General features: G+C 44.0%; 2 protein-coding genes across 9 annotated transcripts in view; one reads left to right on the top strand and one right to left on the bottom strand.

Moving 5' to 3' along the window:
- LOC103692519 (60S ribosomal protein L9 pseudogene) overlaps positions 1-24180 on the bottom strand; it is a 1198372-nt gene that overhangs the window by 553907 nt on the left and 620285 nt on the right. The window lies entirely within an intron of this gene.
- Vps13d (vacuolar protein sorting 13 homolog D) overlaps positions 1-24180 on the top strand; it is a 225390-nt gene that overhangs the window by 79911 nt on the left and 121299 nt on the right. For 4 of the 8 annotated variants that reach the window (XM_006239351.5, NM_001395589.1, XM_017593444.3 and 1 more), the window contains 11 exon segments: positions 1453-1663; positions 2340-2414; positions 5887-6093; positions 8171-8260; positions 9593-9733; positions 10803-10925; positions 13039-13113; positions 17027-17132; positions 18896-19048; positions 20720-20855; positions 22757-22804. In XM_006239351.5, coding sequence (XP_006239413.1) covers positions 1453-1663; positions 2340-2414; positions 5887-6093; positions 8171-8260; positions 9593-9733; positions 10803-10925; positions 13039-13113; positions 17027-17132; positions 18896-19048; positions 20720-20855; positions 22757-22804 — 1365 coding nt within the window. 8 annotated transcript variants of the gene reach the window in all.

Below are 24180 nucleotides of genomic sequence, written 5' to 3'. Positions count from 1 at the left end.
GTGTGTGTGTGTGTGTGTGTGTGTGTGTGTGTATCTGTCTGTCTGCCTGCCTGCCTGTCTGTCTGTCTGTCTGTCTGAATGTTCATAGAGGCCAGAAAAAATTGGTGAAGTTATAGGCAGTTGTAAGTTGCCTACTGCAGGTGCTGGAAACTGAACTCAGATGCTCTGACAGAGCAGTACATGCTCTGAACCACAGAGCAGTCTTTCTAAGCCAGGTATTCCGTGGTTTTTGTAAGAGGACAATGGTTGAACGGTTCACTTGGATCATGGGGAGCCAATAGAGAAAGTCTTGTTGCTTTTCAGTTTCACCAGTACCTCACTAGAAAATACTGAGTGAGTGAATAAGGCTCCTTCCAGACCTGTGCACCCTTTGTAGTCCTGCTCGCAGCATCTGTGCTGCACTCGCCAGTGGAGTGTATTGCTTACCTCTGAGGAGGTGTGCATTTCAGAAATGGTGGTTCCACACTTGACCAAGTCAGGCTATGTTTGAATAAAGAAAAATATTTTATTCACTGTTATTTTTATTAATAATAATGTATTATTATTATCATTAACATTATTATTATTATTATTGATGGGGATCTGTGTAGCTTAGGCTGCCCTGGAACTCCTAATTCTCCTACCTCTATCTCTGAGTGCTGGCAATATCGAGGGCAAAGAGCTCTACTTTGTTGATGTTCTAGTTTCAGTTCTGTTGCTGTGATTAAATATTTTGAAGGAAAGCAACTTAGAGGAGAAAAGGCTATTTCATTTTACAATTCCAGGCTATGGTTCAACATTATAAAAAGGTCAAGGCAGAAACTTCAAACAGCTAGTTACATTATATCCTGAGTCAAGAGCAGGGAGAAATTAGTGTAATCATAATTGTTTGATTTTTCTCACATACTTCAGCACTTCCTGCCTAGGGAATGGTACCACCCACAGTGGACTGGGTCTTTCCATGTAAATTAACTTAAGACACACCCACTTAGACATGTTCAAAGGCCAACTCAATACAGTCAGTCCCACACTGAGAGTCTTCTCCAGGTAATTATTGGTTGTGTCATGTTGACAAAGTTACCCATCACAGTTGATCAGTTTATTTCAGAGATTAAAAAAAAAAATGTAATGGCACTATGTAAAATGGATTAGTAAAATGTTACCAATAGGTGATCATTACCCCTCGCTATATTCCTATTTTGTGTGATATTAATTGCTCTAGTAATAATCCTAGTTCAGTATTTTGTTTTCTTTTTAAATTTTGTTCGGTTTTGTGACTATTATCTGATGGCTGAGATTATAGTACCTTATCATCATTTGCTTAGTTTCAACATCTTCGCAATCTTTTAAATGAGAAGGTTATAAAGATATCTGGACTTCTGGGACATAAAGTAGGAATTCTGTTTGAGTGATATGTGGGCTCAAAGCCAAAAGCAACTTTAAGAACCATTGCTACCTTTTACATTCCATTAGATTCAGTTACAAGCCCTGGATATCAGACTCTCCTATAATGACGTTCAGCTGTTCCTTGCCATTGCAAAATCCATCCCAGAGCAAGCTAGTGCTGCAGCACCGGACTCTGCAGCCTTGGAGGCAGATTCTGTCAGCAGTAATCTGCCAGGGGCATCTCGAATTGGAGAGGATGTCAGAGAAGGGTCAAGGCATACCTTAGATCCTGTCTTGGGTACGTGTCAAATTGGAAACCCTTCAGTCTTCTTAGTAATACTCATTCTCTCCCTCTGTCTTTGTTTCTCTGTCTCTGTCTCTGTTTCTATGTCTCTGTTTCTCTTTCTCTGTCTCTCTCTCTCTCGTTTTACTCTACATCCTGACTGTCCCTGCATTTGCTACATCCTACATGATCCATGCTGTTCTCAAACTTATGCCAGTTCTCCTGCCTCAGTCTCTGTGGTGCTGGAAATTATTCACCATACTAGTAACACCCCGTACCCCATTTTAACCTTTTCCAATTTTCTGATGCACAGTTGAATTGTTCATAGTCTAACTGTCATTAAGTATGATTGTAAACCATAAGTATGACCTTTTTAATTAGAAACAGATGCCCTGTGGTAACTGCTGCAGTATGCAGGTAGTTCCCCTCAGCTCCTTGTGGAGTTGTATGGCTCACCTTCAAGTTTAATTTCAAAACTTGAGACTTTTCCTCTGAAAACTCTGAAGTGGTGCTGTTCCCACTAAATGATGGTCTTCTACTCTTAACACCAAAACATAAGGGGATGACAGAAAAGTTCAAGGTGCATTGTTAGAAGTCTACACTCAGAGCTCTATTTTGCTTCATAAAGGAAATGGTATTTGTCACCCCTTCCATCCGCCTGTAGAGTAATGTGTATGAAATTGTTTCCTAGAGTTACAGCTGGCTAGACTACAGGAGCTGGGCTTCAGCATGGACGATTGTCGCAAGGCTCTTCTGGTGTGTCAAGGTAATTTGGGTGTGGCTTCCATTATCTGCTGTTTGTCTTGACCAGGTACTTCCTTATTTCCCCTTCAGTTCCACCAGACAGAGGGTTCAAGGAGCCCTTTGTATCTTGAAGAGGGGGTGGGACTGAACATCATTTTGGTTTGGCCATAGTTATGATCCAATAAAAGGTTTTCTGTGATCAGGAGGTTACCTTTGGAGTTGGCTGTGTGGGTCAGATTCTCCCTATTCCACACATCAGTTGCTCTTAAAGGACCCTGGGCAAGTCACTGAGCCTCTCAGTGCTAATGCTTCCTTCCCTGTGGCGCTCCAGTAGGAGACCCTGGCCGTGGATAAATACCTGGTACTTTGAAGTAGCGGTTAGTCCTAGTTATTAGTGGTGTTGGTAATAGTACTGGCTCCAAGGCTCTGATGGTCATGGCCATGATCATGTGCTGAGCTCTTATTGCTTTGTCTCTGGTCTTTTAAACAAATATACATATATTACATATATTTTCCTGTGTGGATGTATGTTTATGGTACACTTGGTAGTTAGAGGACAACTTGGAATTAGTTGTCTCCTTCTATAATGTGGGTCCTAGAGATTGAATTTAAGTTGTCAGTTTTAGCAGCAGGTGCCTTTACTCACTGAGCCATCTGACAAAACCCATCTTTGTTTTATTTTGTGTCAGATATTTGTGTAGCCCAAGTCAGCCTTGAACCTATTATGTGGTCCAGGATGATCTTAAAACTCCTGATCCTCCAATCTCTATAATCCTAGCACTAGGATTACAGGTGTGAACTACCTTGCCTTGTTTATCCAGTGCTGGTAATGGAACCCAGTAGGCAAGCACTTTGAGCTCCATGCCTGTCCCCAGCCTGGCTCTGGGTTTCTTGTGGAGTCTCCTAGCTCTTAGAAATAGCCATTATTCTCTGTACTTCAGATGAGGAAACTGGCTCAGACAGGTGAAGCAAGTTTGTCTGAGTCTATCCATTGCTGTTGACCTAACATGCATTAAAGAGAGGTCTGTCTGATGTGAAGCCTGTGTCCTTTCTACTGAGGCCCGCTGCACTCTGTGTTTTTCCACCGTTGTACTCCATACCCTGCCTTTTGTTTATTTTAAGAAAAAGCAAAACTGCCAAAGTTGTGGTTCCTGGCAGCCTTTCCACATAGGTGCATTCTCTACCTTTCTAGGTGTTATATGTGTATGTGTGCAACACAGAGTTTAGTGCTAGAGATTAAGCCTAGGGCCTAGTACATGCTAGACGAGTGCTCTCCCGTGGATCTGTGCCCCTGGCCCACACTGCATTTTGTTTATTGATAGATTTCATGGCAGGCTCCTTCTTAAATGTGGTCTTACCATTCCATGGTTCCCATCATTTGAGCTCAGCCCTCGTCTGAAGAAAATTAAATCGACAATCCTACACAGTTATGTGTTTTAACTAACTCTCATGCCGTCCTGAGTAGCATAGTAGAATGGTTCTCTAGCCTGCCTGAGACAAGAGTCATCCTTTGGCTAACATAACCATAGTCTATGTGCTACTTGCTCAGTACACAGTGTGGCAGAGCTTGTGTTTGTGTAGCCCTTTTATAACTTAAAAGGGGGCCCAAAACAGAGAGCAGTGCCCCGTGGGATTCAGAGGTACCCAAGAGAAGCTTCAAAGTGCATCCTTTAAGGGCAAGGTAAAAGATTTTTAGTCAGGAAACAATGTTCAGAGAAGCCCTGTGCTGAGGTTGCTGAGATCTATAGTCAGAAGAGTCTTCTCTCTATAGATCTGTGCTAGTCTTCCCAGATGCTTCAGCCAGAGTGTGTACCAGCAGTGGGACCGCTGCTTAGCTGCAGGGCTGGCTGCTTTATGCTTGCAGTGTCCCTGTGGCCTTGGAATCTCATGTGTAAGTGAGTGGGGAGCTGTGATATTACAAACGGGATTTGGGATTTGGGGTATCTATATGGAATCTATGATCTACAAATGAGAGAAATCATGTGACACTTGTCTTTCTGGACCCAAGTTATTTCACTTTGTGTGATGGTCTCCATTTGTGTCCACTTTTTCTAAAACACATCGTTTCATTCTTTTCTGTGGCTGAATTACTGCATTGTGCACTTGGACCATACATTCTTTTCCCAGTCATGCTGATGGACACCTAGGCTGACTCAGTACTTTGGTATTCTCTCTCTCTCTCTCTCTCTCTCTCTCTCTCTCTCTTTCTTTGTGTGTGTGTGTGTGTGTGTGTGTGTGTGTGTGCGTGTGTGTGTGTGTGTGCGTGCACACTTGAGGCTATGCACACATGAGGCTATGCACACATGAGGCTATGCACATATCTGTGGTATCTTTGTAGCTCTTTCCTGCAGAGAACACATTCTTTTCTAGAATGCTGTGCCCAGGCCGCACACCAGCATATTGTGTATAGAGATGCTCACTGTACCTGCTAAAGCCCCTTTACTTTTGAAAACAGTGAGGGTGGGCTAGCTATCTGCGTCCCTCGGCTTAGTTTCCACTCAGTCGTCTTTGCTTTTCGATTTAAATTTATACTTCATCATGTCCATGATTTTTATTCCTTCTTTAGCTATTCAAACACATTTTCTTCCACGGTCTACAAACCTTTTGGATTTCATTGTGATTGAACTAAAGCCACTTAGTCCCTTTTGTCGACAAGGTGAAAATAACAGCTGCTTAAAGCCAGGATGCTCTGCTCTGAGAACCCACTTCCTCTTTCTGTTGTTCCTCTAAGTGCTGCAGGGTACAGAGATCAAGTATATTGTCCTGTATTCAGTAGCTGGAAAGCTTAGAACCTGTCAAGACCGGGGTCAGCTTGCTTCAGAGCATAGACTCTCAAGCAGGTGAATTGTCTCACATTCTGAGTTCTGAGTTTGGAATGACATTGCTTTTTCCCTCCTTCTCTTCCTTCTTCTATTCTGCCTTTATCTCTGTCCCTTCCTTATTTTTTCCCCCTTGCTGGCAAGAGGGTGTTAGGACGCTTGTTATTTAGGCAAGGGGTATTAACAGTTCTCTTTCTCGCATATAAAAATACACATGAGAGAGAGGGAGGAGGGGGAGAGGGAGAGGGAAAGGGAGACGGAGAGGAAGAGCTCAATCATTTTTGTTCTCTGCTCTCTGGGAGTTTGTAATTGTGAAATCAAACTATGTACAAAGTAAGACATTTGAGGACAGTTAACATCAGTATGAGTAGAACTTGGGTGGAGATGAAACTTGCATACAAAGTGGCCTTGAGACTCTGGGCTCCTCAACTCCTGCCCCCTTCCTCACCTTTCTGTTCACAGGTGGTACAGGAGGGGCCTTGGGAGTCAGAGCAGGAAAAGTGTTATCAACTTGAGTAGAAGATGTGCAACAACCAGGAACTTACCCTGTGTGTGCCCCAGCACCTTCCCCCAGCCTAAGGATCCTTCTGGATTACGGCTCTCTTGGGCTGCTCACAGATTCTTTGTAATGCTTTGGGAAGTAGTGGGACCTTACACCTTCTGGTTTTCTTGAAGGCCAGCTGAAGAAGGCAGCAAGTTGGCTGTTTAAGAATGCAGAGCCCCTGAAGTCGCTGTCCCTGGTCTCCAGCAGCAGAGACAACCAGGGGGCCATGTCTGCTCCACGAATCTCTGGAGTGGAGGTCAAGGCTGAAAGTGTGTGCATCTGTTTCATTGATGACTGCATGGACTGTGATGTGCCCCTGGCCGAGCTTACCTTCTCCCGTGAGTGTACCTGACTTGTGGGCTTGTCCTGCAACCCAGTGCTGGTCTTATCTTAGGGCCTGCTTTTTCAGGTTTCAGGTTTCCATGTATTCTTGTTCCCCTCTACTTCATAATGCAGGTAAAAAGATGCTTTTTCAGAAAAAAAAAATTTTTTTTTTTTTTTTTTTTTGAGAAAAGGTTCTCATGCCCTGGCCATGCTGGAACTCTTTGTATAGATGAGGCTGGTCTCGAACTCAGAGATCTGCCTACCTTTGTCTCCTGAGGACTGGAATTAAATGTGTAAGCCAGAGTTGTTTCTTTCTTTCTTTTTTTTAAACAAAGCAGAGATGCGGCTTAGTAAAGGTATTTTAGGGTACACTTAAGCAGGAGGGTTAGAGAGACAGGCACTCAAGGCGAGAGTGAGCCATTCCTGAGGACATGGCTATGAGGTCTTAAGGGATAGTCAAGGAAAGTAGGACACTGTCAGTGTGTACAAGGATGGGTTGTCCAGATTGTTGTATTTATTTCCCATATGTAGCTCAGGAATAGGAGAAACTGACACTGATAACATTTCCCTCACATCAAGAGCTCCAGCTGAGTTACCCTGTCCGCCCCATACATAAACAGTGGTGAATAGAATCACCTGGGACTTCTAAAACAAAATCAGGCAGAAGAATGTTTCTGCCTGTTTCTCTCTTGAAAACCAAACCAGGATCCTATTAGAAGGCTCATGTGGCATCTCCTGTAGTGGTGAACAAACTACTTGTCTGTGTTTGATAGGCTGGGGCCCAGAAAGGAGTTTTCTTCCTTAGTGCCGTATTTTGTGTGCTAGGATGAAGGCTCTGAGGGAGCTGGTGAGAGTCACCTGTCACTTGCCAGGTAGTTGTTGTTGGTAGACACCTTTCATCCCAGCGTTCAGGAATTCAAGGACAGTCAGGGCTATACAGGGACACCTTGTCTAGAAAAACATAGAGAGGGAGTTGGGGGTTGGGGGTAGAGAACACCCTGTCACTCCCTGTGTTTGCAGCTCACTTCTGGGGATTTGAGGTCAGCCTTTGCCTATCTTATCCTTGAACCTTCTCCGTGCTTTTCAGGGCTGTACAATTAAAAACCACTGGGTTTCGACTGCTGGCGTGAATGTCTTTTCTGTAGAGAATGATTATTTAACTTACTGTTTTCTACAGTAATCTTAAGATTATGAACAGATACGGGGTGAGAAGGCTTCATGAGCCCCCACACCTGATGGTCTCTGTGGGACATAGAGACAGTTTTTTTTTTTAAAGGATGTGGCTCCTGGTTGGTCAACCATACTGCTGTGGATAGCCCCACACCCAGGAGTCTGTGGCCAGCTAAAACTGAAGTTGATGGGTTTAAAATAGAAAAAAGACTACAATGTTCTTGGGGGTGGGGGTGGACTGTAGAGGTCAGAGTCGATCTGAGAAGAGTTAGAGAGAGGGAGGAATTGGGGAAAATAAGATTGAAATACATTGTGTAAAAATTCTCAAAGAATTAAGAAATATGTTAAAAGCAGTATATGCTAACATGTAGTAAGGCATGCCTTTTATTATTATTGCCCTTTTTCCATGCATTCAGGAGAAATACCTTTTCATGTTACTAAGGCTTTAGTTGTACCTGTGTGTTGTAGAGGGGAGTGAGGGGGATGAGATCATGTTTTAGGTACAGTGCTTAAGGGAGTGCCAAAGACTTACAATTAAGATAATAATATATATCGTATTTTTTATATGTATGGGTGTTTTGCCTACAACTCTGTAAATGTATCACTGTATGCCTGGAGCCCAGAAAAGGTCATCAGATCCCTCGGAACTGGGATTGAACCCAGGTCCTCTAAAAGAGCAGCTTTTGACCACTTATTCATCTCTCCAGCACAAGATAAGAATATGTGAATGCAGTGTTTATAATGTGCTGGTTATGAAATGTGAAAATTCATGCAGGACTTTCCTGGTAGGCAGAACTGCTGTAGTGATGTGCGCTCCCCTCCGAGGCTGTCAGTAGCAGCTGTAGCTAGGATTTGAAATGCAGTTTGTCTGGGGAGGGCAGCTTTGCTCCTGCTCTATAGTGAGGTTTGCTTGTGTTGCAGGTCTGAATTTTCTTCAGCACATAAGAACTAACCCTGAGGGCTATGCCCACTTCACCCTTTCTGGAGATTATTATAATCGTGCTCTGTCAGGTCAGTATAAAGTGTGTATTATTGTATTGTTTAAAGAATAAGTTTTTATGTTTACCAGGGCCCATGGCTGCGTACATTAGACGAGAACAAGGGTGGGGTGGGGAGAGACTGAGAAACAAGGAACACAAGCATAGATTTCCTACTTTTTAAAAGTGTATTTTTGATGTGATATGACTATACTTATAAGTCTTTCAAAAGTTAGTGAACTGGTCTTGAAGAGTTGAGCATCTATGGTTTTGTTTATGTATTTGATTTGGGACAAGGTATCATTCTAGCTCAGACTAGTCTGTGATTAAAGAGTTAAGGCTGGCCTAGAACTCAGGTAAATTCTCCTGCCTCAGCCTCCTGAGTGCTGAGATTATAGACCTACACCACAACATTTGGCCCAAAGTATAAGTTTCTACCCTTCTCCAGGTAGAAGCGAAGTAAGACACTACTGCATACTGGGATGCAAACGAACCACAGATTCTATTAGTAGAATTCATGTAGTTTAGAAGTATTCATGATTTTGTGAAGTTGAACACAAGCATATTAATAGCTTCTCTTCCTCCTCCTCCCCCTCCTCCTCTTCTTCTTCTTCCTCTTCTCCTTCTTCTTCCCCCTCCTCCCCCCCTCCTCTTCCTGTCCTCCTTACTTCCCTTCTCTTTGAGACGGGGTCTCTCTATGTAGCTCCTGTATCCTGGAACTTACTGTGTTCACTAGGCTGGCCTTGAACTCAGTTAAGAGTCCTCCTGCTTCTGCTTCCCAAGTTCTGGAATTAAAGGTGTCTGCCACCATCCCCAGCCTGATTTCTCATTTCATAAGTTGAATAGCTACATGAGTGCTTGTGATATTTCTTTTAAATTGTATATAATTCATTTTGTACCTATGGCATGTTTTAAAATTAAAACAAAGAAACAAGAACCTTGAGAAAGTTAAGCTAATGAGCCTCCAGATATGGCCTTGGTTCAGCAGTGGATTGTTCTGTGAGCAGGGTTGGTGTAGGAGCTCTTGGCTAAAGCTCTTCTAACCTAAGTCCAAAGCGTTTTTTCTCCTGTCTTGATTGAGGAAGAGGTCTTCTAGCTTTAATGAAACACAACATGTGTTCTCCCTCCCTGCTTCCTGCTATCTCCTCAACAAGAGCATGATGGGGAGTGGCCATGCTCTTCCAGTCCTGTCCATGGACACTAGGCATCTGCAGGATGACCTACAGCAGAAGGTGGTGCCTTCGTTGTGAGATTGAATTGGAGCCATTAAGCTGTCGTCTGTCCTTGCTAAACATCCATGAACAGTATTCTCCTATAAACTCTTGATATCTGCTGAACAGATGTTTTATTTCCTGCGTTCTTTCAGGCTGGGAGCCATTTATTGAGCCATGGCCGTGCTCTGTATCCTGGCAACAGCAGGCAGCGAGTCGTCTCCATCCTCCTCGACTGAAGCTAGAGGCCAAGGCCAAACGCCGCCTGGATATCAACATCACTTCTGTACTGATAGGTGAGTGGGAAGCTGCCTGTTGTAGGCTGACATCTTTTCTATACCATGAGTCTCTTGCCTGCAGACAAGGATGCCAGGTGGGCAAATGGTTGGCCCTGTGCCTGACAACACTTCCTCATCATGGCTGAACCCCTGTGCTCTTAGTGGCCAAGCAAGAGCTGAAGCTTCTTAGGGAACACAAATGGTCCTGGTAAACTTCCTCCTCATAGTGTTTTATTAGTAGGGTTCACTAAATATCCCAGAAATGAGGTTAGATTCTCTTCTGTTAATCACACAGGAAATTTTGTTTGTTTTTCAAGCAAGGTGTTCTGTTTAAGCCCAGGTTAGTCTCAGATTCACACTTCTCCTGCCTCGGCCTTCCCCGTGGGTGGAATTGCAGAGATGTACCACGATGTCCAGTTACAGAGTGGTTCTTTAAGGTATTCTTTGAACAGAATGAGTTAGCTCCCTGTGCTATTTATTCCCTGTCAATTGTCACACCAACTTAACTCTGAAAATGGCTTGTTTAGGGAATTGTCAAGCCAATACAATGTGTTCTAACAGTTTCTTTGGTGGCCCTGAAATATACATTTCTGGATTCTGGATATCCCTGCCATGTCTCTCCTGCAGAATGTGCACTGAAAATACAGCATAGCTGTCAATGTTCCTGAGTGTGCTGTGTACTTAATGTCTTTGCTCCTGCCAGTCCTGTTGCCTAGAGTGTCACTCTGCCCTCAGTCTCATTGAGTCACTATTCACATTTTAAGAGGGACTTCGGTGTACACAGCACCACCACCTGCTTTTGCCAAAGCCGAATAAATATGAGCTTCTTCTCTGCTCTCCAGCTTTGTATTTGTGTCTTTGCGTTAGCCTTTCACATCATGGCTGGCGTCATGAAGGAGGTCATTTGACTGCTCTAATCTCTTCCATGTGGAATGCTGTCTCTAGGCTCCAACATTTCCAGCTTCTTGCTTAGGCCCAACATGTAGGGAGGCACTCAGTAAAAGCTAATTTTTCTGAATTGAAATTATTTAATATGATCCTTTTATCTTTTTCCATCTCCCTTTTTAATTTATGGAATTCTTTCTAGATCAGTATGTAAGTACCAAGGAGTCCTGGTTGGCGGATTACTGTAAAGAAGACAAGGAAACAGAGTCAGCCAAGACAGAAGACTGGATGGGCTCTTCTGTGGACCCACCATGCTTTGGACAAAGTAAGATTTTTATATGCACATGTCTGCACATATCAGTGTTAATCTTTAAGCAGTGCTTCACTGAGATATTCAAATAGGATGGTCCTTCTCTGAGGAGAACTCCATAGGACGTTCTGTCTGGCCTCTGTTGTTCCTTTTAGTCTTTGTAAAAGACAGTTTTCTGGCACAAACTACTAAACTGTTAATGCTGGCTTTAATTTCATTGACGTGGGGGAGAAGAGATCTGCAGAACGTTAACTCTTGATTCCCAGTGATGCTGAAGATGAGCTGGTACACCGAGAGTGTGTCAGGACAGGCAGGCTGTTTTTTGTTTTTGTTTTTTTTTTTAATGTATTTTTATTTTTATTTTTACTTGGGTGAAAACAGTTGGTTTTACAATTGACAGGATACTTTAAAACTGGGTTATAAAAACATCTAAAGCCAGCACTAGAGGGTTTGTGTGTATTCTTGGAAAGAGGGAGGGCAAGATCCCAAGTGGAAAAATGTTTTTTAAAAGGACGGCCTGCGTTGCTCATAGAGTATAAAGGAACTGAGTCCCAGCATCTTGAGGAAGAAGTCAGTGTGTTCTTTGTTGGTGTTTTCTGTCCTGATGAATGCCTCAGCATGGAGCTCTGTGGCCTCTGAGCTGGGGAGATGGTGACAGACACCACAGGTCCTGGTTGTTCCACAAGCTGTTGTCATCCAAATTCAGCTCAGCCCCAACTCTTTCAGTGTGGTTTCTTTGGGGAGTCTTGGCCTGACTTCAGATAGCTCATGAATACTTAAATATTCCATCTGGTCTGCAAACAGCCCGTGAAGATGGGCTTTCTTAGCATAGGAAGCATTTGTGCTGGTTTGCCCCTCCTTGGGGCATGCGAGCAGACTGCGTCCAGCCTCAGGAGAAAAGACAAAGACTGTGCTGCATTTGTTCTCTCTTCTTAGTCTGTTGCTTCTGAGTCCTTGGAGCTCCAGCTCCAGCTTTCCTAACCCTCCTCATTTGTGTGGCAAAAAAGAAACCTCGCCTTTCCAGAAGATGCTTAAGTAATCTTTGTAGGATGTCCAAGAGCATGTGGTTCTGAAGATAGCTTTGTACTGGTGACCTTAGGTCTAGTCAGCGCCAGCTCCAGGAAGGCCCCACACTTCCTTTTCTTACACTTTCTCCTCTCTCTGTTGTTAATAATCACCCTATCTATATTAAAGCTTGATCTTTATTTAGGTTTTTCTGGTGAGGCTGATGTGACAGTGTTTTAAACACCTGAAGGTGACATAATTAAAGAGCAGGTGCCTTTTCATTGGGAATTGCTGTAGCCTTCTCAGAGGCCTCCTACAGTTTGTGTAGCATTGGCTTTCAAGTTAGTAGCTTTCAACTATGTTGAACTGACTACTAATATTCAGATTTTACGTGAGAATTTTTGCCATATTTCTCCCCAAAGTTAGGCTTTTTACTGAGTCCAGTATAAAACAGGCTCCTGGCTTAGCCCTCACTGTGCAGTTCAGCCTTAGGAACTGGGGATTCAATGCTGTTTCACTGTATCTTTAGCTTTGTGTTACCTTAGTTGTGGGCCTTGCAGTAATGGCTGATTTTGTAGGCAAATCTCTGTGGCATGACTTATTCCCTTGATTATTTTATGAGCAATTCAAGTGTTTTTATTGGTCTTACGTTCAGTTTAGAATTTAGTACTGGGATACAAGATGGAGGATTGTTGAAATCTGGAGGCAGACTGACTCTTGCCCTGAGATTTGAGGTACCCAGTGGTCAGTGTTCTGTCCTGTTGCTCCGATGGAATGGCATATCTCCTCTAAAAAACATTCTGGTTAGTTTCTATGACTCCTCTGGACCAGTCCGTAACATGCTTTAAATTAAAATTCCTTCAAAGGCTTCTTCAAGGGGATATTCAACACATTCACTGTTGCCTAATTAGAAAAAGAGGACACAGCCACACAATTAGAGCTGTGAAAAAAAAAATGCTGGCTTTGGCAAGCACTTACTGGTTCTTATCAGTGAGGAAGGATGCTCTTGCAATTGCATGATGCTTGCATGCCATTTGTAACTTCTCTACTTGTGCTTGTTGAAGGTGAGTCTTGTTCACCACACCTATTTATACATTCTAACTTTGTCTCTCCTGTCTACCAGGCCTCCCTCTTGTCTACCTTAGAACTAGGAGTACAGCCAGTCTGACTAACCTAGAGCACCAGATCTATGCTCGAGGTACAGTACAGCCAGAGGCTGGCATTATTTTCCTGTTTTAAGAACTGCCTTACATCTATCTGTATACTGATTTTTTTTTTTAAGAATATGTGTTGCTAATCGGAGCTGAATGGGAGTATATTCACTTGTAAGTACTTTGCCTCAGTCACCAAGAAGGTTTCCAGTGAATGAGTAAAGAACAGTGCCTCATCTTGGCAGTAGCAGCAGATGTGCCCGCCTCATCACCATCTCCTCTAGTGAAAGTGGAATCAGCTGCACAGTACACAACTAGAAAAGCCAGAGGCAAGGAGGGTCCTACAAAGAATGAAGCAGATGGAGGAACTCCATCCTTCAGTAGGCAGCACCACACGACTTTTTCCACAGAGCCCCTAGTGAGTGTTTATTCTCGTGGACAGGCGAGGGGCTTTGTGGAATAAGAGCTGTAATGATTAGTCGTAGAGCCAAGAATGTATTTCCCAGCAAATTGCTTAGATCCAAACATTAGTTTCCTTACGTAGGAATTTATGTATTTAGGAGATGGAAAAGAGACTGTTCTAGAGAATTGACTGGTTGGTGAGAGCAAGAAGAAACCCCTCACGTTGGTCTGTCAACTGTATTTCTTCCTCTGTGTTAATGAGTACTGTTAATCTAACTGATTCATGTATGTGATTAATTCCAGATCATGGCTCTTGGCATATCTTATTTTAAAAGGCATTTGAGCTGGGTTTGATGGTCCATATCTGTAATCCCAGCACTTGGAAGACTGAGGCAGGAGGATCATAAATTCCAGACTAGCCATGGCCTACATAGCGAGAGCCTGTCAAAAGAAAAAGAAAGATAACCCAAAAGGCATTTGAGCCTCTATTACTGGGAATACTGAACGGGATTATTAAAACCGATGGGTCACTGTATGCTTTGTTTTAAGACAGCTCAATTGGGATGGGTCTTTGAGAGTGGCTTCCTTCATCATTTATAATGAGTTCACACTGCTGCGCTTTCCAGTATGAGCTCCTCATTCAGGCAAAGCCGAACATTATTCCCCTGTACCAGTGTAACAGAGTCTGGTGGGCAGCATAGGGATTTCCCTTCGCTTCTGTGATTAGCTAGCATTAGACTTGGGGCTTCAATGTCTTTATTATGATCCACAAATCAGGTCCTTTTGACAACCCAAGCTGCTATGTAGCATAAAACTCCCACTCCTTAGAATGGCCAATTACTCTGTGAAAGACATGCAGAGGGGTAGAATTTTTTTCAGCTGGCTTCATTTGATGCTGAACTTGGATGTGAGGAGCGTGAGGCTTTCTCAACCCTTGAAGAAATTGGATTCATTCACTGGAGGCAGACTTTTGAGGTCATCAGGAAATAATGTTCTCTTTGATGGGTTTGGGAGTTTTCTCTCTGGTATTGTGCCAAAGGCAAGGACAGAGTTGAGTTGGAGGCTGATGCAGTGCTGGGGGTTATGTGCTCTCTGTGGTGTTTTAGCCTCTGTTACTAGTTTTGATCTGCACAGGAAACATGGGATCCTGCCTATCATGCCTTCCATGTTATCTAATCCCACAGCAGCAGACACATGGATCTCTTTGTATGGATGTCTAGTATTTGAGCCTGTATTTCAAAGTGGTCAAAGCATCTGCCTCCTGTTTTTTCAAAATATGATTTGAAGATGGGAACTGTCAGTCTGGTTCACAGTGGGATAGGAAGGTACATCTGGTCCTTTTCCTCTTGGCCCTTGTCTACTGTAATGAAGGTGCTCTCCTTGCTCATATGGAGGGAGGCTCCTCCCAGAGCACACGGGCACTGCTTACCCTTTGGAAGGATCTTGCTCCAGCCTCAAGGCTTCACCTTTTACTTGGGGGGAGCACTTTGTGAACCAAGTGAGGCCACTGGGATGGAAATGGGCACAGTTGTAGACGGACACCATCCTTAGCTGTGTCCTCACGTGGTATTGGACCACTTAGTTTGAGTAGTTCTCAGCCTTCATAGGGTGAGACACTTTAATGCAGTTCCTCATGTGGTAACCCCAACCATAAAATCAATTCACTTGCTGCTTCATAATGTAACTTTCCTACTGTTGTGAATTGTAAACATCTAATATGCAGGATATCAGATATTTGACCCCAAAAGGAGCCCAATCTACAGGTTGAGAGCCACTGCTCATGTTCTCAACAGATGATTGTAACATAGTCTCTGCTGAACTACTGTTGACCAGAGGGACCTTGTTTTAACCTGAAGTTGCCCATTTGGCAGTCATCATGTTTCTCCCCTTTGGAAAGTTGTCGAAATGCAAACATCATGGAAAGTGGTGGCTCCTTGAAAGGCTGATGACCTTGGTGGCTGGACAGTGTGTGGTTTGTCTTCTTGTGTGGAGGCGTGTGATCCTGTGAAGTGCGTTCAGCTTTGCTGGTATTCTCCCCTGCCAGCATTTGCTGTCCCTTGAGACGGGTCTGGTGTCCCATCTCCATTGATGTTATGATTTGTTTCAGGCTGTCTTTGTGTTTTCAGGATTCTGCTGGACTCTGGGGCCTGCTGTACTCATCAATGTCCATGTGCTATGAACCCCTCAGTCAGGTGCCTCCTACCCTGAATTGTTACTGCCTGGTGGTTCCTGTCAGAGCAATCTGCAGAAGGCTCTTGAGGACATTGGAGTGCCTTTGACAGTTCTCAGTGTTGATAGTCCATCTCTCCCTACAATTTGGTTACATTACTTTCTGGTGGTTGTTTCTCTGTAGTTTACCTATCAGAGATTGTTTTGTGAAACAGCTGTGTGGAACATGCCTTTTCAGCTTCCTTGGTGGCTTCATTATAGCAACTAGGGGTTTTTGCCTATGTTAAGAATCAAACTATGTTGGGAAGATGACTCTGTTTTTAAAGTGCCTTCTGTGTAAGCATGAGGACCAGAGTTCGATCCATGGAACCCATCTGAATGAAAAGCTGGGCATAGTAGCATGTGTATTTAATCCTAGAGTGAGTGTGGCACGGGGGGTGGGGGGGCAGAGCAAGCAGATCTGTGAGTTTGATGGCCGGTTGGTGAAATCCAGATGCATGTAACATCTTGTAAAAAGATAAGTAAATAAAGTGAAGAAGACCATGGCAGCTCTAATTTCTACATATACGTCTGCATATACATGCACATACATAAAGTACTCACTAAAAATCAGAGCAAAATTTTTATTTAAAAACTTTCAGGTAGCATGACCTTGATTCCTCAGTGAAAAGGGGGGGGAGGCAGAAGAGAAAACAGTTTTAATTCTGTTACTATGTACAGGGCACCAGGGTTAGAGTTAAGAATGCATTGCTTGGAAGAGTAGCCTGTGTCCGTCTTTTTCTTGATTTTAACCAGGTCAGTTTCTGATGGCCTATTCTGAGCAGTAAGACCCATAAGAGTTGTGGGGACTCGTGTATGCCTCTCTGCTCGTGTGCATATGAGAGAGAGAGAGAGAGAGAGAGAGAGAGAGAGAGAGAGAGAGAGAGAGAGAGAGAGACAGAGGCAGACACAGAGGCAGACACAGAGACAGACAGACAGATACAGACACAGAGACAGAGAAAGACAGAGAGACAGACAGAGACAGACAGACAGAGGCAGACAGATACAGACACAGAGACAAAAAGAAAGACAGACAGAGAGAGAGCGAGAGAGAGAGAGAGAGAGAAACAGAGAGACCAAGAGAGAGAGAGAGAGAGAGAGAGAGAGAGAGAGAGAGGGAGAGAGAGGGAGAGAGAGGGAGAGAGAGAGAGAGAGAGAGAGAGAGAGATCACACAGAAGCCCACAGATCCATGAAGCATCTCTTTGTCATGTCAACAAAGCTGCAGTTCCTTTTCTATTCCCTCTGTCTTCACACAGGAGACAGCTGTGGGTGCCATCTCCATGAAAGGGTTTCCATCATGCCGACACAGTGGATATTAATAGTCCTTTTTAATTGTTTGTTTGTCACAGCAGAGGTGAAAACACCCAAGCGTCGGCAGCCGTTTGTCCCCTTTGCTCTTCGGAACCACACAGGTTGCACATTGTGGTTTGCCACCCTGACCACCACACCCACCAGGTAAAGCACTTTCATTCTGTCTCTGGAGCCACTTAAATCCCAGTAGCCTCCATGCAGTAGCCTGGCAGAGCAAGACTAGCTCCTGCTCAGAGCCTCTGGGCTTGTAAGTGAGCCAGTAACTGGTGTCTGGAGAGTTGATTCTGATTCTGCAGAGGACCTGAGTGTGCAGTAGTGGTTTGTCGTGTTCATGGTAAGAGGGTGAGAGAGAGAAAAGTCATCCCAGACCTCTGTAGGCTCCACACTCTTTAAAGAAAGGGTCTGTATGTGATCTCAAACTAAGTATTTTGCATTTTCCTTCTAAGCCTGCTTTGGAAATGCCCTCCACCCCTGACTCCTGAACACTTATTTTGTCTCTAAAGCACACTTTGGCCCAGATAGTATTGGGTGGAGTTGAGAGGGGCGTGGGAGTTTGCCTAAGCTAAATGTGAACCTTGACTAATGACTTTGCTTAGATGTTGGCTTCATGAAGGGCAGAGCTGAGTAACTGTCAGCTGATTTGAAACTACATTCTTCTGCTTCCACTAGTCTTGAGGGTACCACAGCCAGGACTTAGCAGTTTACCAGTTCATGTCTGTTAAGTTCTTGTTGGTTACCAGCTTGATCCTGAAGAAAGTTCTGCCTTGGTTTGTTTGCTTGCTTGCTTGGTTGTTTGCTTGGTTGGTTGGTTGGTTTTGATGCATATGTGTGCATGTGTGCATGGATATGGCTGTGGGTGAATGTGTGTGTGCTCATACATGCATGTGAGAATGTATGAAAGTAGCTGTGGGTGTGTGTGTGTACTAATCCATGTGTGTGAGCATTTATGCAGAGGCCAGTAAGCAACCTTAGACGTCATCTTGAGGAACGTTGTCTACCATCTTTGATCTCGTTGACTTATTGGATAGATAGGCCCGGCTGGCTGGCCACTCAGCTCCCGGGATCTTGTCTCTCCCTTCTCAGTGCTGGGATACATGCACCCCCACACCCAGCATTCTTACATGGTTTCTGGTGATTGAACTCCTGTGCTCCTGCTTGTGAGGCAAGTGATTTAATGCCTGCTGTGTAGGACTAGGAAGATGGTTCAGTTAGTAAATTCTTGTGGGTAAATATGAGGCCAAGAGCTTGGATTCCCAGCACCCTTGAAAAGCTGGAGATGGTAGTGTGTAGCTGTTTCCTAGCACTACAACATGACATGTGGGCCCCCAGAGCTCACTGACAGCCAGGTTAGCCAGTTGATGAGCTCCAGGTTATATTATAAGAGACCCTGCCTCAAATAGAGACTGATTGAAGAGGACACCTGATGTTGACCTCTGGTCTCCACAAGCGCATATGTCCATGATGTAGCGCGCGCGCGCGCGCGCACACACACACACACACACACACACACACACACACACACACACTCACACACGCGCGCGTGCGCACATACCCTTTAAATTAAAAACCATTATTTGAAACGGCTTCACTATGCAGCCCAGGCTGGCCTAAGATATATAGTATAGTCTGGCTTTACAGTCATCTGCATTCCTCAGCTGAGGTTGTAAGTATGCTGTACAATGCTCAGCATTACTTCAGTCCGTTTCTGAACATCCAAAAATGTTCATTGAGACTGAGCCTGAAAATAGCTGAAGTCACGGGCTCTCAGGTCCTTCTTGGATCACAAAGAATAACCAGGTTATATCAATCAGTTATAGGAGGGCTAATCTCCCAGCAGCTCGCAACTCCTGCAGATATGGCAGGGAGGGCAAGGCAGAAGGAACAACCTGTCATCTGATTTGTTCCAGGGCTGCACTGTCTCACAGTGGGAGTCCTGGGGTGGTTCCAGAAGGGAATGGAGCATTCCTAGATGACACACACAACGTCAGTGAGTGGCGAGAAGTCCTCACAGGTGAAGAGATTCCTTTTGAATTTGAGGCCAGAGGAAAGTTAAGACACAGGTAAGATATGGTCATTTATTCTTTTTCCATGCTATAAATGTTTGTTCCTGGTGTTTTATCTTTCACTATTTGTCTTTCATAGACTTAAATGTTGTATTTTTCAAAGATACTGTGAAAGTCACTGTTTCCTCTTAAAAGACTGTCTTGACATCTTGGGAAAACATTTCTTTCTATTCCCATTTTCTTGATGTGTGAGAAGATAACTAAGTATTTCAGAGTCTGGGCAAAAGCTGAGATCCAGGTTATATCCTGTCCAGGTTTCCATATAGGTGACTGAGCCTGGAAATAGCTGAAGTGGATGATGTGCTATTCTAGAAAGGTTCTCAAACCTTGATGACTTCAATCTTAAAATGCGCTTGTGCCACAAACTTTCTGTAAGTGGATAGACCCAAGATGCAGAGCTGGGAATAGTAAGGCAGACATTTGAAGCAGTGTAAAATTACCTTTTCAAAGGGCACTGCTGACCCAGTCACTCCTGAAGCAGCCAGCTAGAGGACTTGGCACAAGTATGGGAGAAGGCTTTAATTCCATTTCCTTAAAGATAATAGAATGTCTAATAAGGCATTATCTCACTATTTGCAAATATTTTTAGATGGAAGGGCTGTCTAGGGCATAAATAGGTGAAGACTTAAGCCTTGGACTGATTTCAGGGAAGCTGAAGTACAAGAGATTGGCTTCAGGCCTGAGCACATATGCAAACCTCCCTCACAACAAAGCCCTTCTTCCTCTTGTTCTACCCACATGAACGGGTTAGTCCTGACTGGTGATGGTTTTGAACATATGGGTCTGGGTCTCTGGGAGTCTTGGGGTTGGGGTTGAGGGTGGGATCTCTATGCTGGATAGATTTCCACCGTATCCTGGGCTTCAGGAGGCTCTTGTTAATAGTGGCTTTCAATAAGACCTGCCTCCTGCATCTGAGAGGGCTTGGTGTCATTTCTGTCTTAGTTTCCCTGTTCTTTAACCCACTGTACTGCTTGAACTCATCAAAATAAATGCATTTTTTGGCATTTCCCCCTTGGCATACTGTACCGTATGCTACCCTCCTCCCTTCCTGTCAGCCTCAAGTTCAGTTCCCCATTTCAGCTTCAGCCTTCTGGCTTGAATTAGGCAAAATCTAAAATAGAATTAAACGTGCAATTTCCTCCTATTCCTTCTGTTCTGCCCACTACTTTCTGCTCTAATTTCAGCTGAGCACTTGCACTCTTAACTCCAAGAGCTCTGTCTCCCAGGCCTGTCTGTGGTGTAGGGCCTGAGCCAAACAACTGGACGTGTTCCTTAGAGGAATAGAATTTTCAACAAAGGAACTAAAAAGAGAAAGCTTATGTGTCCAACAGCATGGTTACATGACTCAGTGGCTAGTACACTCTGGCCATACCACTCATTTCCACTGACATTGTTTCATGAAGATTAGGTAAGTGCTGCTGGGAGCCACCTGGCAAGCATACAGATTTTCATGGTTTTATGAGGAGAGGGTAGAAGCTCCTTGCTCCAGGCCCTCTGCATTTCACCACTAGCCATCAGCATAAAAGCCAGTTAAACTGTCTTTTTGACTTCTCTCACTAGGTAATGCTGAGAAGGCTTAACTGGCTTTTACGTCATTATAAAAGGCAATGAGTTTGGAGTCTCTGCTTCTAATTTCCTGTCTTTTTGTCTTTTTGTTCCTTTTGACAGACATACCCATGACCTGCGTATTCATCAGCTGCAAGTTCGAGTAAATGGCTGGGAGCAGGTGAGCCCAGTGTCTGTGGACAAGGTCGGGACCTTCTTCCGATATGCAGCACCAGACAAAAATTCCTCCTCCTCCACGGTGAGTGGCTGCTGTATGGTGTGATGCACACTCTGCCAGGCCAGGCTGTCACAAGTGACGCTTGCAGTAACCTTGCTCTGTTGAAGTGCTTTGCTCCCCTTTTTCTAAGAAGACATCAGAGTATTGGCTGAGGAGTGGGTGTTAGGAATCAGCATGCAGATTAGCCAGCTAGTTGTTGACATCAGGAGAAAGCAAGGCAGACCTTTGGCAGCAGCATGTGGTCTCATGTAGATAGGTATCTTTCTTGGCTGCTCACAGTCTTGGAAACTTGAATATAATCATTCCTCAGTGTCCATGGGGGATGGGGTTTCAAGGCTTCACCTGCTCCATATCAGACCTAGATCCTAGGTGTTCAAGTCTTTATTTTTTATGGCATAGTGTTTGCACACAGTCCATGCATGTCCTCCAGTAAACTTCAGTGATTAAGAGATCACATTTCCACAAAAGTGCTATGGAAGTGGTTGATGAGACTGTATCGTTTAGGAGTTGGAGATGAGAAAAGAGTTTGTTGTTGGGGTAAATATTAAAAAATGTGTACCTTTTATCCTTCGCTATCGCCAGCACCTATGGGGCCCGCATGGCACTGTGGGGTACTCTTACTTCAGTGGCTCCACACCACCCCCAAGTACTGTCAGACCGAGGCAGTCTGTGAGCAACTTGCCATGCTGGTCCCGAGAGTTAGTTCTGGCACTGGAGCACCATATGGAGCTGACCATAATTTATCTCTGGTTAGTATCTCTCCCGGCGGCTCTCTACCAGCCGCGAACTCTCTGGTTCCAGCTACCTGGTAAAATCAAGACTCAACAAACTGCAACCCAACAACTGGATTTGTATGTTAAATTCTCAGTCCATACTGCATCCACATAATAAACTCACAACCAATTGATAAGGATATAAACTGCCCATCAAGATAAGATAAGCTGACCTATAGAAATCCATCCCTTAAGAAATATTCATAACAACCTGGATCTAGGAAAAGATGCATGGCGTTGATCATTTATGTCTGCCTCCTTGTTGCCTTTCTGCTTCTCTCTCTCCTTTTCAAACCTCTGTTCCCGCCTCCCTTCCATCTCATCCAATGACAGGCCTCGTTTTATCTTGTGCCTGCCTTCACTTGCATAATGATGACATCAACCTACAGTTTGTACATGTAGCCTTAGTAGTCCTGACCACATACCAAATGATCTGCACTTGGTTGAGTTTGAGGATGTGAGCACTGTGTATGTATATAGAGGGCCAGCTTTCTTGGCTGTTTCTGTTGTATTATTAAGCTTTATCATTTGTATGCATCTTCATATTATACTGTTCTTCCATGGTCCTTTTAGCTCTATGTTTCTAAATCCTATGTAGCATTGCTATTTATTATCTGATCACACATAAGTTCACATGCTTTCTCCCTAGTTTTACCTTGGCCTTTCAACCTGGGGCTGCGGAGCAGTGGGGAAGGATGCAGGCAGCTGCTCGAGCTGCTGGCACAGGCAGACACTAGTGTTCTGGTGATGCAAGTACCTTAAGTTCTTTTGTGCTATATTCATGTTCTGTTAGGCAGGTGACCTAATGGGCATCAGCGATGGAGCAAACCCTGTAGAGACACTGCGTCTCTTTCCTCATGAGAGATACTTGTGGAGAACTCCATTCCATGTGTGTTATTTTCCTTGTCTCTCTCAGGCACTCCACATATTTTCAGTGGGAGAAAACAGACTATTTTCTGCCTAAATTCATGCTAGGCAGTGAAAGGACCAGCTCTCCCCCCACATAGTTTCCCATTGCATTGATGGGTCCATTGATTGAAAGCTGTTTTAAACACCAGGCTTTGAAGGCAGTTACATTGTCACTGAATTTAGCTGCACCTGCTATTGTGGGTCTGTGCTGAAGCTCTGATTTTTCTAACTCTCTCATAGATTGGCAGCCCAAGCAGCAGAACAAACATCATACATCCCCAGGTTTATGTGAGTATGACTTTTCTTTCTTTTTTTTTTTTTTTTTTTTTTTTATTAACTTGAGTATTTCTTATATACATTTCGAGTGTTATTCCCGGTTTCCGGGCAAACATCCCCCTCCCCCTCCCCTTCCTTATGGGTGTTCCCCTCCCAACCCTCCCCCCATCCCCCATTGCCGCCCTCCCCCCATAGACTAGTTCACTGGGGGTTCAGTCTTAGCAGGACCCAGGGCTTCCCCTTCCACTGGTGCTCTTACTAGGATATTCATTGCTACCTATGGGGTCAGAGTCCAGGGTCAGTCCATGTATAGAGTATGACTTTTCTGTTGTCATCGTTGTGTTTACTGAGTGTGTGCACTGCACTGAGACTGTACATAGGTGTGTGTTTATTGATGGTCAAAGGACTCTGGCCTGTATGTGACTGACACTTACCCTATCCTTTCCTGTTAGTGGTCCCCCTGAATTAGTGCACATAGCTGAAGATTTTAGTACCTCCAGGGCCTCCTTTCCTTCTCCCCTGAATTATCAGTTTCCCCTGGTTCAGTTGTGTATTTCATATGCAGTTAGATTACTCCACAGTGGTGCTTGAAACATTGTTACAAGGTGACATGAACGTAGTCCAGGCATTCTTTTCCTACTTCTTGTGCCTAAGGATCAGACACTGAAATTGGAGGTATGTCTGGAAGGTATAGTGCGTGGTTCTTTGGAGGTAGGCTAGTGGAGGATTGAACTTTGATGGTGATTTCTGACTAGAATGTGTTCCCTAAAAACGTTCCAGAAGGGGGTTGGAGACATGGCTCAGAGAATCTAAGTTCAGTTCCCAGCACCATGTCTGGCAGCTTGTAGTTGCCTGAACTCCAGCTCCCTCTTCTGGCCTCCCTGGACACCTTCTTATATATGGCATCACTCACACAGACACACACCCATCCACATAAATAAAAATAAAAGTTAAAAAAAAAATACTCCAGAAAGGATGGTTGAGTTTTGACTTGGACTTCCCAGCAGTTTGGTTTGGAAGCAAAGCACTTTGTTTTATACCTTCGTAGGCCAGTTCTCTTAGAGTTCACTCTATCAACAAAGTCGGCGGAATGAAGCACTTGGTTGTGCTAACATCTGTTTCTGTGGCAAAGAAGCATCTAAGAGTAGTACTTTTAGAACCTCTGGTATATGTCACATGGAACTCATTCTTTTTTTTTTTTTTTTTTTTTTGGTTCTTTTTTTTCCGGAGCTGGGGACCGAACCCAGGGCCTTGCGCTTCCTAGGTAAGCGCTCTACCACTGAGCTAAATCCCCAGCCCCGGAACTCATTCTTAAATAAATATTTCTGTATGGTAGTTATATAAAGACTATGTTAAGTGTGAGTGAACATTCAGAACTTAACATAGCA

The sequence above is a fragment of the Rattus norvegicus genome, chromosome 5 (assembly GCF_036323735.1).
Source record: "Rattus norvegicus strain BN/NHsdMcwi chromosome 5, GRCr8, whole genome shotgun sequence".
Lineage (NCBI taxonomy): Eukaryota > Metazoa > Chordata > Mammalia > Rodentia > Muridae > Rattus > Rattus norvegicus.
This window is presented reverse-complemented; position numbering and strand designations above follow the sequence as displayed.